This window comes from Corvus brachyrhynchos, unplaced genomic scaffold, assembly GCF_000691975.1.
Source record: "Corvus brachyrhynchos isolate BGI_N302 unplaced genomic scaffold, ASM69197v1 scaffold223, whole genome shotgun sequence".
In the NCBI taxonomy this organism is placed as follows: domain Eukaryota; kingdom Metazoa; phylum Chordata; class Aves; order Passeriformes; family Corvidae; genus Corvus; species Corvus brachyrhynchos.
The window spans coordinates 255688-269988 of record NW_008237174.1 but is presented as its reverse complement, the minus strand read 5'-3'; the positions used below and the strand labels follow the sequence as shown (position 1 = coordinate 269988).

At 58.4% G+C, this 14301-nt stretch overlaps 1 protein-coding gene across 4 annotated transcripts in view; it reads right to left on the bottom strand.

Annotated features, from left to right (window-relative positions):
- Positions 1–626: 626 nt before the first annotated feature.
- The window catches only part of TRPM2 (transient receptor potential cation channel subfamily M member 2), an 18456-nt gene continuing 4781 nt past the window's right edge, over positions 627–14301 (bottom strand). The window contains exons 8-34 of one of the 4 annotated variants that reach the window (XM_017728750.1): positions 14170–14301; positions 13496–13557; positions 13112–13312; positions 12665–12767; positions 12322–12443; positions 10965–11315; positions 10414–10551; positions 9694–9823; positions 9263–9408; positions 9018–9130; positions 8711–8924; positions 7990–8108; positions 7552–7684; positions 7244–7415; positions 6812–6995; positions 6453–6631; positions 6171–6303; positions 5973–6060; positions 5300–5387; positions 4802–4953; positions 4219–4295; positions 4027–4128; positions 3673–3759; positions 3406–3511; positions 2793–2894; positions 2195–2311; positions 627–1928 (exon numbers count right to left, since the gene is read on the bottom strand). In XM_017728750.1, coding sequence (XP_017584239.1) covers positions 1803–1928; positions 2195–2311; positions 2793–2894; positions 3406–3511; positions 3673–3759; positions 4027–4128; positions 4219–4295; positions 4802–4953; positions 5300–5387; positions 5973–6060; positions 6171–6303; positions 6453–6631; positions 6812–6995; positions 7244–7415; positions 7552–7684; positions 7990–8108; positions 8711–8924; positions 9018–9130; positions 9263–9408; positions 9694–9823; positions 10414–10551; positions 10965–11315; positions 12322–12443; positions 12665–12767; positions 13112–13312; positions 13496–13557; positions 14170–14301 — 3677 coding nt within the window. In that variant the 3' untranslated portion in view covers positions 627–1802. Of the gene's footprint in view, positions 1929–2194; positions 2312–2792; positions 2895–3405; positions 3581–3672; positions 3760–4026; positions 4129–4218; positions 4296–4801; positions 4954–5299; positions 5388–5972; positions 6061–6170; positions 6304–6452; positions 6632–6811; positions 6996–7243; positions 7416–7551; positions 7685–7989; positions 8109–8710; positions 8928–9017; positions 9131–9262; positions 9409–9693; positions 9824–10413; positions 10552–10964; positions 11316–12321; positions 12444–12664; positions 12768–13111; positions 13313–13495; positions 13558–14169 lie in introns of all 4 variants that reach the window. The other 3 variants (XM_017728746.1, XM_017728749.1, XM_017728748.1) reach the window with 3 other exon arrangements.

Genomic DNA, 14301 nt, shown 5'->3' with positions numbered 1-14301 from the left:
ATGAGGGGACCAGGGTGGTGGGACAGCCAGGCAGCACCCCCTCGGGGCTGCGGGAGAGTGGCCGCGTGGAGCCCCGATGTGCTGCTAATGAGAGTTCAGCTATTTTTCGGAGGCTGCGGTCCGGGCTGCGCGTCTGGAAGCTTCATCAGCTGCTGTACCGCCCGATCTTCCCTCCCCGGCCGTGCCCCGGCCTGCATCTCCCCGGGGCACGTGGGCTCTCAGCAGATGGTCTCCTGTCTCCCTCGGTGACAGGAGGCCAGGAGCAGGCATGGAACAGTCCAGGAGCAATGGGAGAAGGTGCTGTGCCATCACTTTGGAGCACAGCTCCCATACCAGCTCTAAACGGATCAAGTCGTCTCCATCACCCTGGTCTGCTGCAGGGTGTTCCTGCCCAAGGCAGGGGGCTTGGAATGAAATGATCATTAAAGTCCCTTCCAACCTGAACCATTCTGTGATTCATCCATCACTGGGGGTCAGTCTACAGGCAAAGTGAGTTTGTACAACAAGATTGGGGTGGGAATTGGGCTTATCCTGGAAGTGAGCTCCAAGCGTGGCCTCCACAAACAGCCTGCATGGCCTCCAGGAACAGCCCCTGGTTCAACAGCCATAAGACACCACCAGCCTGCAGTTGTTTAATACATGGTTTATTGAGCTGGGTCGAATACATTGCCAGACTGAGCCTCCTCCCCTTGCCAAACCCCAGTGCGTCACTGGTGAAACTGCAGTTGTGCTGTGGTGGCCACCAGTGTGGGATGAGCAGCCTTGGCTGCCAGTGTCTGATCGACTGGGAGAAGGTGGGGGACCTGAAGTCCCTTCCTGAGCAGTCCCAGGCATAACATGCCACTGTGAGGCTCTTCTGGATGATCAAAAAATGTGTCCACTGTGCCTTGTTCCCCCCATGGTAGGCAACAGAAAATGTGAATGAAAGACCCTTTAAAGCAGGGATCGACACACTGATGTCCCCTCTCCTGTCCCTGCCTGCCCAAGGAACCACAGGGCATGGATCACCCGTGTCCCAGCAAGCTGCCCCTTTCCATCCATGTGCACGAGGAGATGGGGACAGGCAGGTGACGTTTAGCTGGGGCCTTGGCTCAGAGGGAGGAAGGAAGTTTAGCTACAAGCCAGTGCTCAGCATACACACGCAGGATCACGTATCAGTTTGGGGCATGGCAGGTGGGCCTGTGCAGAGCTATGAAACCATAGGTATATGAGCCAAGAGCTGCCCACACTTTCAGAAGTGCTGGATCACAGCTCAGGACCATGTTGTTGGGTCTGAGGCAACCAGAGATATGGGTACAGCGACCACAGGAGTGACTCCAAGCCTTGTCCAGAGCAATGCTTTGGGATCTGTGGCAGTGGGGCTGCCAGGGCTCAGAGAAGGAGCAGGGAGCAGTGATGGATATTCTGGCAGAGGGATAGCTGGGATGGGTGAGCCCTCAGTGCCCATCCCAAAGCCAAGAGCAGGTTGGAGTGGACAGAAGGACCATCTCACAGCAAAAGCCCTGTGGCTCTGTGTGGCCCAAGCTCCGGGCCAGTGCTGTGGGCTGATGTGGAAGCACCAAGACACAAGCTGGGGCTGAGCTTGGTGGCTCAGGTGACTGGGATGCACTGGCCAGGCAGCCCCTGCCCCCAGGGAGGGGGCACTTTTCCTCCCAGCCACCTGCAGCATACATTCACAGAGGCACCCAGAGTACCTCAACTCCAGCAGCTCCCATGTTCTCACAGGTGAGCTGGGGTGGAGCTGCAGGTCCCAGCCAGACCCTGGTCTGGGGCAGCAGGAGCCCTGGCCTGTGCATGAGGCCTCAGTAGTAGGCACCGAGGAGGGTTGAGACCTTGTGCAGGAGCTCCTTGTGGTTGGCGTGCAGGGGGATCCTCTTGTCCAGCACCTGCCAGCGGATGCACAGCTCTGGGTCGCAGCCCTGGAGGAACTGGAAGGGGACAGATGTCAGGCACGTGCTGCCAGCAAGGGGCCATGCCAGCCACGCTCAACAGCACCTCTAGTCCCCAGCCTCCTGCCCTTTCTTTTCAGGGCACACACTGAGGTGCCACCCACGTTCATCCCCATGTTCTTCCCCCACTGCATGCAGCCGGAGAATCCCAGTCCTGTGGAGATCTGGGTCTGGAGATCTGGCTCCTGCACCCCAGGCCCGCTGTGGGCCAGGTCAGGGAGCCCTCAGGGGTGACAGCCCTGTACCGAATTCAGCCGCTTCATCTCCACGTCGTTCTGGGTGTCGAAGTGCACGCTGATGGCGACCGTCTCCACCCAGGCGTTATCTGTGTTGCGTGGGTCATCGAGGTACCCCTTGTGTACCTGTGCATGGAGATGCCACACAAGCAGAGCCCTCATCACCTCTCTGAAGGCACCCTGGGGGCCCTGGGTGTGGGTGGGGCATTGTCCTGCAGCTCTTCTGCCCTGCTGGAGACCAGAGCCCTGTTCCCACTACAGCTGGAGCCATGGGGAGTCACAGCGGCAGGCACAGACACTGGTGTGGGCAGCCTTCCCCCGGGGTCTCTGGGCTGCTCCCTGACCCCCACACGTGCATTATGGCATGTCTTCACCTCCCCTAGCCCTTCCTCTCTGGTGGGAGCTGCTGCCAAGAGGTGACGCACCCTGCTCCTGTACCCTGGGTCACACCAAGATGTCCACATGTCCCCGTGCTGTGGTGATGTCCCCATGTGCCTGTACCACCATGACACCTGCGTGTCCCTGTGCTGGGGTGATGCCCACATGCCCCTGTAGCCCTGAACCCTCCTGTGGCCCGATACCACGGAGACACCTGTGTGCCACCCACCTCAGTGCCTTGTTTCAGCAGGTTCTGGAACTGGGGCCAGAACTCCCGGCGCAGGATCCACTTGAGCTTCAGTGGCAGTGTCTCACCTGGCTCCAGTGACCCCTGTGCCAAAGCAGATGTCAGCTATGGGGCCTGCCATCAGCACAGCCCAGCCTCCCTCCCTGCCACCAGCTTGGCCATCAGGCAGTGGCCTGCCACCACTGCAGAAGATACCACGAGGTCTGCTGGTGCCTCCCATCCTCCCTCTCCTGCCCAAAGTCCTCAGCTCTGCCCAAGCGGATGTCTGAGTTTGCCTGATCCAATGTCTGCCGAAGGATGCTTTGCCATTGGCTTAACAGGCTCACATGAAGGACATGTGAGGATTGAAGCCGCGGAGGGGGAGCAGGGAGAGGCAGGAGGCAGCAGGTCAAGGTGGGGGAGTGTGTGTAGGGAGCACCCCTGGCATGCAGAGGCTCTGCAGGAGGGGCAGAGGTACCTCCTCAGCCACGGCTGCCACATGCCTGTGGTTCCCCCTTTCTGTGGGACTTTCTTCCTTCCTCCCTCCCTCCCTCCCTCTCTCTCTCCCATCTCCTCAGCTCCCTCTGCACCAGCCCTGGTTTCCACCAGCTCTTACCCCAGGCAGAGCCCAGACATCTGACAACGGATATTGGGCCACCAGGACTTCCAGCATCTTCTTCAGGCTCTTCCTTATAATGGACCCATCCAAATTCCTCCTCCAGCTGTGAGAGAGGCCCCTGCCATGCTGCAGCTGGACTTGGCTCCCCTCTGCCCAGCAGTGGTCACACTGGCTGTGCGGGGTTTGGCCAGGTCTCTGAGGTGACCCCATGCCCCCTTTTCCACGCCACGTCCTCAGCCCCGTGCTGGAGCAGGACACACTCACCGGGTCACAACAGGGTGCAGGGCATGGTTGGGCCCAAAGCAGTGCAGCCTCCCACGGCCTCGCAGCCCCGTCCTGCCCATGGGGTTCCTGCCAGAGTGAGAGTGAGGGGGCTGGGGCAGCGCCAGACTCCCTCTGTGCACCCCTATAACACTTCCCTGCCGCTGCACCCCATGTCTTTTGGGGTGTTTCCTTTGGGGTCAGCCCTAAGGACAATGCACGCAATTATCCCTGCCCCACCATTAGCCGTAGGAAAGTGGGAACAGGATGGATGTGCCCAGGCACCCCTGGCCTCTCCGTGTCCCAGTGCTTTGCCTCCCCCCTGGCTCCCAGCGAGCCCGTGGCGGTGGCACTCACAGTGGCAGCCCGTCCTGCACGGCGTAGAGCCCGTGGAAGCTCTGCCGGTTGATCAGCCCGTCCATGGTGTTGTAGTTGATCTTCAGGAGAGACTCCAAGGAGCTGGAGGGTGGGAGGCAGCCCGGCAGGGAGGGCTGGCTGTGCCACCCAGGGAAGGGGTGGAGGGCTGCGGAGCTGTGGGGGGAGACTCACAGGCTGGAGGGGTCCTGCACAGCCATGTCCTTGTGGTCGGCCGAGTAGGCAGGGGGGTCGTAGAGTGGGAAATCCACCTGCACAACACATGGCTGTCTGAGCCCCCAGCTTGTGCCCCTGCTCTCACAGCAGACAGGTTCTGGGACCCTGGGAACACCTTATGCCCCAGTCTCTTCCTCTGCCCAGTTTGTGGCATCACTCCCCAAGTGATGCTCCAGGCTCTGCTGGGGGCTGAGCTCAGGGCCTTGGCTGGAGGGCTCACACCCCCGTGGAAGACAGTGCCAGATCCTGCCCTGGACCCTGACCCTGAGGCAGCTGTGCTTCAGGAAATGCAGAGGTGGGTGGTTGTACCCTCTGTGTCCAACCAAGCATCCCCAGGCATTCCTAGCATTGCAGATCCTGGCAGGAATGATGCTATTTTCTCTGGGGGAGCCTCAAGCAGTGATTCCAGGAAGCCAAAGGTTCCAGGGCTGGGAAGAACAAAAGTTCTCAAATGGGATGATGGGTTCCTCTTCCCACCACTGTCAGGATATGCCTCAAGCCTCCTCCTCCCAGCCCCACTGCCCAGCGTCACAGCTCCTACCTCCCAGGGCACCTTCTCATCTGGCACAGGGAAGCGGAGAGTGTGAGACCCAGGGTACAGGAGGTTTCGGGCAAGCACGTGGCACGGGGGCTGGCTCTCCTCGGGTCTCCCCTCCAGGTCAATCTCCTTGGTGTCCAAGGCTTTGGAGGAGCCTGTGAGGCAGACACAGACAGCAAGGTGCCACAAAGCAGGGCACCAAGTCCAGCACTGTGGACCGGGGCTCTGCTGAGGGGGCTGGCTGGGTGTCTCCATGGGGATGCTGATGTCCCCTGGGGATGGGGACCTTGGCTCCCCTTCTGGCAGGCCCTGGAAGAAACCCCAGGGAGGGTGAGAATGCACTCAGAAGGGGCTGGATGACCTCATGGAGACATCAAACCTCCCAGAACCAAAGGAACCTCTGCCTCACTGCTTGACAGAGGGGTGTGAGGGGCTGCTCAGCCCCTGTCCAGGGCCCAAGGCTTCCCCAGTGCTGCTGGGGAGGAGTCGGGCCCCGCTTACCCACGGGCGGCACATCCTCGCCTGAGCTGAAGCCATTGCCCCTCAGCGCCTGCATCATCCACCTCAGGGCCTGGGCACTCTGCTGCACCTGCAGGGCACAGGGGAGGGTCACCCCGGCCCCACTGCCCCCCGAATACCATGGGATTCAGCCCTGTCAGCGGGCAGGGAATGCTGCCCTTGGCACTGCCTGCTGCACCCTGCGGGCAGCAGTGGTCCTGGCTGGGTCCTGATTTTTGCCTTGGAAAACCTTCTCCAGGGAAATATTTTTACAAAGCAGGTGGAAAGGGAAATGGAAACAGGATATGGCAGGGCTGGGCCGGCTCCCTGGGCATCCCACTGCTCGTGCAGCTCCAAAGGGAGGGGACAGAGAGTCTGTGTCCCCAGGAGGTCTGGAGGGTCCTCTCAGGCCAAGGAGAAGAGCTGGGTCAGCTCTAACTGTTTGGGTGGCTAGTGGAGGCAGTGGCCCATCCCACTACATCCCATCTGCATCTTGTTTACTTTGGGGTCAAACAGAAGTATTCCTATAAACCTTTTCCCCTCAGATGCTGATGGCAATGAAACTCGAACTGTCTCATAGGGTATTGATTCAGAGAGATTTTGTACTCTGGTTCGATTGACTCAGGCCCTGGAAAAATTTCACCTTTCTTGGGTAGTTGCCCTCGTTTTGCCTCACCTGGTCCTCCAGAGAGCCCAGTCTTTGCTCCACTACCCCTGTCCTCTTCACCCGGTCCAAGTCCAGCAGCTCTGCCAGTACATCAACCCTGGAGGGACAGGGCTGGTTCGAACACCCTCGACAGCCACTGATCCCAACTCTTCCCTGCCCAGGACATGGAAGGACAGAAAGAACATCCTTTCTCAGGAGCATCAGTACCTCTGTGCAATGTCCCGGATCATCTGCTCCGTGTTCTGCTTCTCCTGGCACTGCTGGTGCTGCAGGTAGTTCTCCTTCAGGTACATCTCCCATGAGAGAAGGGCAGCTTCTTCGTTCTTCTCCAGCTTCTCCTCTGCCGAAGGAAGGGGATGGCAGTGCTGTCACATCTCTGGGCATCCCAAACCCCAGGACCACAGCCCGTATGCCCAGCCTTGTGCCTCGGCACATGGCACCATGCCCTGAGGCGGGGGCAAAGGGAAGGAGGGGGATGCTGGTCCTCACTGAGCTTGTGGTGCGTGGCCGGCCGGCGGAGCAAGCCCCGCCGGACCAGGAGCTGCAGGTGGTTGAGCAGGATGAGGGGTGGGGGCGCGGGTGGGCGGCCGTGGTACTCCTCGATCAGGTCGTGCCGCTGGAACTTCCAGATCTGGTCCGTGTGCTCCTGCACCTGCTGGAAGGTGTAGCTGGGGCAGAGCCCAGGTGTCAGGCATGCCGTGGGGATGAGGGGGCACATCGTGTCTGAATGGTGTCCCAGTTCCACCCACCTCCCTGATCAGCCCTGACCTGCCATGACCTCCACCACATCCATAACTCCCAAGTGGGATCCCACTACTTCCACCACATCTAGAGCCCCCCAGACTCACTTGAACATGGCGATGAGGAGGTTGAGGAGGAGGATGTTGGTGAAGAGCAGGTACAGGCACAGCAAGATGACCGTCAGCCATTCTGGGAAGATGGGTTTCTTGTTGTCCGCGTTTGTCTCTGGACACTTGGGCTTGTAGGGGTCAGTCCCATTGGGGCTGCACTGGTCGATGTTGAAGTTGACCCCTGTGGGAGAGCACAGCGTGACTCTGTGGTGGCCAAACCTCAGGCGTCTTGGGGAGCACGTTCTGAAAGTAGCCAGCATCCAGGGAGCTTAGCACCAGGCAGGGATTTGACCTCCATCTGCGTCATCCCAGGTGCTCTGTTCACTGTGTGGGACTTCCGTGGGCCAACAGGGCATTGAGTTCGGTACATCAGCTTTGTCACAGCCACCCTGCTCGTGCCATGCTCTGTCACAGGCCAGAGTCCCTTACCATCGATGTAGGAGGGAATCTGCCCAAAGATGGTCAGGTAGGAGTGATAGACCACGCCACGGAAAAGCCACTCCACGCGTTCCTCGTTGTGGATCAGGATAGCCTGCTTGGCCACCCCAAAGGACACCACCCACACTGCCAGCAGGAAGAGAAAGAAGAAGACATCCTTCATCTGCAAAGACAGAGGGGAAGGATAGCTGTGTGCTGGAGCAAGCCCCTCTCCAGGATGGGATAACATGGGTGGCATATCCAGCTGCTCTAGCAGGATGGTCCAGCATCACCCTGGCATGACAGAGGGGAGCTCTCACCATGCGCTTCACAATGATGATCTTGGGCCCCAGTGTTTTACTGACTGTGAAAATGTGCATCAGGCGCAGGCAGAAAATTATAAAAGCCAGGGACAGTATGATGCGCCCAGGATATAATGTTGATGGGATCAGCCTGGACACGGAAGAGAGGAAAGGCAACACCTCAGTGCCACTATAGAACCATATAGGATCATTTGGGTTGGAATCACTGTGAGAGTGGGGAGGCCCTGGCACAGGGTGCCCAGAGAAGCTGTGGCTGCCCCATCCCTGGCAGTGTCCAAGGCCAGGTTGGACGGGGCTTGGAGCAACCTGGGATAGTGGAAGGTGTCCCTGCCCATGGCAGGGGGTGGGACTGGGTGAGCTTTAAGGTCCCTTCCAACCCAACCCATTCTGCGATTCCGGGATTCTATGAAAATACTACTGAGCTCTGCAGCTCACCTGCAAGTCAGCCCTGCGATAAAGACCAGAATGGCGCAGATGTCCAGCTTATTCCAGAAGTCCTTGATGTACAGGGAAGCCATTTTCACTACCCCAAGTCCATCTGGGTCATACAACAGCTGTCGGGAAGAGAGGAAGGGCTGGGTGTAAGATACTCGTGTGCCTCAGAGAGGAGAGAGACCACACAGATCATCTGGCCATCTCTGGACACTCTCGCTGACCCAAAGGTAACCTGAACTTATGAGGTTTTCTTTACGGGCATGGGAGGAGCATGGGGACACCTGGGAAGGAGCATGGGGACACCTGGGACATTGGGGTTCTTCAGGCTGGAGGAGAAAGGCACTGAGATGTTGAAGCAAAAGCTGAAAAATCTCAAATGTCAAGCAAAGCCTGGAAATCCTGCTGGGAATTCACCCAAAGGAAGTGCTCCCTCCATCTCCTGACGTTCCCAAAACGGACACCAGACACCTCCTGGGCAAAGCCCTCCAGACCTACAGCATTTTCTTCTGCAAATATACAGGGCCAAGCCAGATGCAGCTAAGGAGAATCCCTGGCCTCAGAGCTGGGGGATCTGGTGGTCCCACGTGCTGGGACCTCTCTGAATAGGTGGTGACATGAGAAGCAGCATGGGAACATGAGCTGTGTGGGACCTCCCAGGAGCACCCAGAGGGGTGTCTCTCCTCCTCTGCCACCTCCCAGCCTCAGCTCTGCCTGCCCACACCTGGCGGGTCTCCTCGCACACCAGGGAGAAGAGCCAGAAGTAGATGAGGTATTCCCGCCAGGTTGGCATCGGCTGGAAGTCAACCATCAGGACGTATGCGAAGAGCAGGAGGAAGGTGAAGTAGGAGAGGATGTTCATGAGGAAGATGACGATGGGTGCTGTGAAGAAGGCTCGGAGACGTGTCAGGCAGCCCATGGGCTGCAGCCTCTTCTCCCTGCTGAGAGCAGGGAGGGATGTGGGCTCGGCTGCCCAGGGGATGCCGCAGCAGCTTCCCCCAGCCAGAGGAAATCCCTGCTGCCAGGAGTACCTGAAGGTGATGAGGTTGGTGTAGAGCAGGGGGAAGAACAGCATGCACGTAATCACCCGCCAAAGCCCGTTGTCCACACACAGCTTCCCCCACCAGACCTTGGTTAGAAAAGCCTGTGAAGAGGGAGCAAGAGGAGTGCTGGTTACAGAGGCTGCAGGGCAGAGTCCCACTGCTGCCCACGAGGAACTCTGGATCTTGGGGGCACTTGCGCACATTCCCTGCAAGGGCCGCTGCTGGGAGCCCACCTGGACACCCCCATGGGACACAAAATTCATGTTCTTGGCCTCCAACGCCAGCTGCAGACAGGTTGTCTTCCCCCAGGCTTCAGAGACACGGGTGAGAAGCTTCTGGGCTCTCTCTTCATCCTTGCGGTAGCAGTCTGTGAACACGCCTGGAGGGGCCGGTACCAGGAAGATGAGGCTGAGCTCTGGGGCCAAGCACCCACAGAGTCACCCTTCAAGCAGGATCGGGACATTGCACCACACAGTGGTACTCGCTGCACTCCCACCACCATGCAGGCACAGCCTTTGGAGCATCATGGCCCTGACTGTGAGGATGGGACCCTCATTTATCACCCCCCAGCCATCTCCTGGGTAAAGCTCACCAGCCCTATGGGGTGCAGGAGCAGCTCTGGGGTGCAGGAGCAGCTCTGGGGTGCTGGTGCCCTCCCGCTCACCGATTGCCTTGTGCTCGTACTCCTCAGCCAGGGCCAGCATGTCATCGGTGGTGTCTGTGTCCTCCTCCTCCTTGGCCAGCTCCTTCAGGATTTTGCTGCAGGCCAGCGCAGCTGCCATGCAGTCCTGGCTCTGGCACAGAAGAGGATAAGGAAAGCATGGACACTCTGTCTGTCAAGTCCCAGAAGTCCTGACAAGCCCTCCCCAGCTCCCACAGGAGGGAAGGAGGGTGTCCCAAGCAGATGGGTGCTCAGGATGGACAGCTTGCCATGACAAGGGCTAAGCCAAGCTCGGCTCTGGATAACCCACTGTCACGGGGAATTTGTGGGATGCCTTGGCTGATGGGACAGAGTGACTCCTTGGCATGTTCACTGTGCCACCAGCTACACTGCCTCTTGTCCCGGAATGCTGTTCATGGGTGGAAGCCTTCTCCACCTCAGCTGCCGTGTCCCTGTGTGCTCTCTCAGCCTGACTAGCCCACTTCTGGCCCAACACAACCCCTCTACCTTTTGGCTGGGAAGGGAGGGGGGGATCTGGCCTCATGGTGTGGCAGGGGATGGACACCAAGTGCCCTCAGGCTGGCTCCTGTTTGGCTGAGGTCAGGCTCAGGGCAGCTCTCCCACTATCCCAAATCCCAGCAGTTTCCACTGTTCCCCTCGGGGCTGGGAGGTGTGGCTTCATATGAGCCCCTCAGCCATGACAGGAGCTCTGAGCTGTGATACCTGGGCCCAGATGATTTCTGCCAGCTCCTTGCGGTTCTGGACCACGGCCCAGATGAGCAGGTCCCGGACGGGGTCCATGGTGAAGGTGACTCGGCCAGCAGAGCGCTTGCAGAGGGACCGGAGACTTGACCCCTGCACCTGCAAGGTGTGCAGTGCTCAGACCTGCTCCCTCAGCACAGAGCCACTCAAACCCTGGGTGCTGCCTCCACCACCCATGGAAAGGACTTTGCCCAGATAGAGGGGTGGCCAAGACTGGACTCATCCTGGTAATTCCACTTTTTCTAGGGCTGGGATCATGTGGAGCTGTGCACCCACCCCACTGGGTCCCGCGCACCAGCATCACACAACCACACAGTGCTACAGCTGTAGGAAGGTGGGTATTGCACCTGGAATGCAGGGCAGATGACTTGGGCGGGGCTTTAAGGCACTTTAAACAGGATTATTGAGCAGACGAGAGGACAGAGACCCAGCTGCAACCCCCAGGACTGCTCCCTGAGCCAGTGTCCCCTCCCTGCCGCGCCCCTGCCGCCAGGTAACCTGGAGATGCGTACGTTCAGCTTGATGTGCGGCACGGGGATGGAGAGCCGGGGCCGCTCCGTGTGCTTGGGCTTGGGGTACAGCGGCTGTGTGGAGCAGCCCAGCAGCTCCCGCAGCACCTGGGAGACGTGGTGCATCTGGAGCCTTGGCATTTTGGAGCCGGCTGTGTGCTCTCTCTCCTCCAGCAGCACCTTCTGCAGCTTGCTGTGGAACAGGCAGGACGGGGCCAGGTTGTCGTAGAGGTAAACCAGGGTGTCCCAGGTGACAAACTCCTTGAGACGCACTCCCTGCTCCAGGAACAGCTTCACAAACTCTGGCTTGTTGGAAATCAGGGCAGCTGCCATCACGGGGTGGAGATCTGAGGGCTGGCAGGCCGGAGGCAGAGGTGAGGGGCTCTGTGGTCTCAGAGCAGGACCCTACCCTGCTCCTCACTTGGGGGGAGGATTTTATCCCTGAGCACACGAGGAGTCCCTGGATGTGGAAGAGCATCTGGGATGCATTAAAACTCGTGGGACATTCCCAGGGAGTTAGAAGAGGGCACTCTTCTCTGGCAGTGGAGCCCTCTGCCCCCTTGGCTGCTGGGCAGAGGGATGGGTAGAGTAGCCCAAGTTTATGAATATCACAAAATCACAGGATGGTTTGGGTTGGAAGCTCATCTCATTCCAATCCATGGCCAGGGGCAGGGACACCTTGCAGGTGTGCAGGTTGCCAGCCTGACCTTAAACTTCTCCAGGGATGGGGCACATATCCTCAAATGCTTCACTTTTGGGTTCCTGGTTCCCACCAGCCATTCCCAGTCCTATCAAAGGTATGTGGGCTGGGGGAACCCAAACTGTTGACTGAAACAGGAAAATCCCTTCCAAATCCCACAACCCCAACAGAAAGGACAGACAAGCTTGCTCAGCCTCGACTTCCCAACAGCAGGATCAGGCATGGGATGGCAGAGCTGGCCCCTGCCCCACTCTGTAGTAAGGTGTGAACAGGGAAGCGCCAGGCTGGGTGAGATTTTAGAGACAAATTGCTATTTGAGCAGTGACCACAGGGCAGAGCTGTCAAGAGGTATTTTAAGTTCTACATGGGTCTTTAAAAACACTGGTTTTGAACAAAATACCAATTGTGTTTGTGTGTGTTTAGCTAAAAACACTGGGTTTGAACCAAATACCAATTGTCTTTGTGTGTGTTTAGCTCTGCTTTGGGGGTTTGAGAGCATTTTTGAAGAATAGCCCCAGTTAATGCACTGGGAGTTCAGGATCCAAGAGAAATCCCTTTAAAACTCTCCCCAGGCATGGCCAAGGTGAGAAGTGCCCTCCATATCCACAGGCCTGACAAGCTGTAAGCCTGACCAGACAAGCAGCACAGGTACGGCCTTACCTTCCAGTCATGGTCATCGGTGAAGATCTCGCTTCGGGCAATGTCCACCCTGTTCCAGGCCACAGCCAACTTCAGCTGGTGGTCCCAGTTCTCACGACCAAAGTGGTCCTGGTTTCGGGATGCTGCATGCAAAGGGCACGGGTCAGAACAGAGGATCATCCGGTGAGAAGACACCACATGGAAGCCTCCTTGGAGGTGTGGCCCTTTGGATAATCATCTCTCCCCAGTAACAAGGTTTGGGCAGTTCTTTGGTCACCCCATAAGTCCAGTAGCAGTAGGAGGTGACTTGACCCCCATCCTGTTCACCTTGTCCCATCCTCACCGGAAGGCTCCCCCGCCTCACCTTTGAAGAGGGCCTGGAGGATGGCCACATCCACATCCTGCTGGCCATATTTGCCCTCTCTGAAGATGGTCAGGAGCTGCCGGCTCCGCACTATGTCTTGGATCTACAAGGAGAGCCGTGGGCAAGCAATGAGCAGCAGCAGCTCCTCCCTGCTGCTTCCCACAGGCCCCTGCACTGTGCAGGGCAATTCCTCCGTCGCCTGCAGAAACCCTGTGCTGTGTCCTCTTCATGGAGAGGGCTGGTCACAAACACTCCCTCTGTGCCCAAAGGCAGCAGGCAGTGGAGGAGCAGAGCTTGAGCCCTTGGGGTGCCCACCAGGACAATGATGAGGATGGCTGGGGGCAGATGAGCCTTAAACGTCCTGCTGGGACCCTTGCTGCTCATGGGCCAGGACCCCTGGGACCCCTTTGGTGTCCCAAAGCTCAGAGGAGCCTGCAAGGGACTCACCTTCTTGGTCCACTCCACCAGTTTGCTCTCGGTGAAGAACTCATAGGTGTCGTGGAAGAGGATGCTCAGTTTCTTCTGGATCAAGGCGATGGTTATCTTGGCCACGGGCAGATTGGCCACCTGGGCGATGACATCAGCCACACGGCCGGACCCTTCCACAATCACACAGGGGGTCCCGTTGGTGATGGCGTTGTAGATGGTCTGCAACAGAGCAGGGAGGTTGGTCCTGATCCCACCCAGACACACCAGCAGACCCTCTCTGAGCTTGGGTCGCCAGCGCTGCTCCCAGCACTCCTGTCAGTGTGGCACCACTGAGAGCAGCACCCTGGGAAGGAGCTGTCCCTCCTCCACCCCCTCCTCAGCTTGCCACAAGCGGTTCCTTACATCAAGAGTCCCAGGGCCTCCTTCCAGCACCACACACACGATGGGGATCTTGATGGCCACGCCTGCAGGGAAGCAAAATCCAGGGTCACCTTCTCATAGGGCTGATCCCCCCCACACGGTCTCCTCTGAGTGGTGGAGTGCGAAAGGCAAGGTGGGAGCACTGTCCCTGAAGTGTCAGGCTTCAGGAGAGGGGAGGAAAACCATGCCCAGGGATTGTCTGGCAGGGCAGGTCAGAGACGTGGTGGGATTTTTGGGGGTGTTTTGTGCAGGGACAGGAGTTGGACTTGGGGATCCTTATGGGTCTCTTCCAGCTCAGGGGATTCTGGGGTTCTGTGAGCACACGTATGCATGTGTTATAACAGGATATCCTTTGCACAGTGAGAAGATGATGCCTGGAAGCTCCTTTGGGACCCTTTGGGAGAAATTACTCTCCCCGATCAGCTCAGCATCACGAGGTTTGGGGACTCCTTTAGTGATCCCGTAAGTCTGGCAGAGAAAGGTTCTTTGATCTGTGTCGCTGAGGAACCAGGTTCCACATTTATCATGGCAATCCTCTCAGACCCTGTGCCTGGATCCTCTGGGTAAGCCACAGCCTCTTGCTGGAGCCCAGGAAGGACACCATTCCAGGGGGAGGGGCCATCCCTGCCTCAGGCTGGGCTGTGCGTTGCCATTACCTCCTTTCACCTTGGTCTGCTCTGAAATGAACTTCTCCAGCCTGGTCCTCAGGGGGATTTCCACCCCATACCTCCCGTGGGTGCCATCATCCACCAGGATGAAGTGGGAATGGTTGCTGTCCAGGCATGACA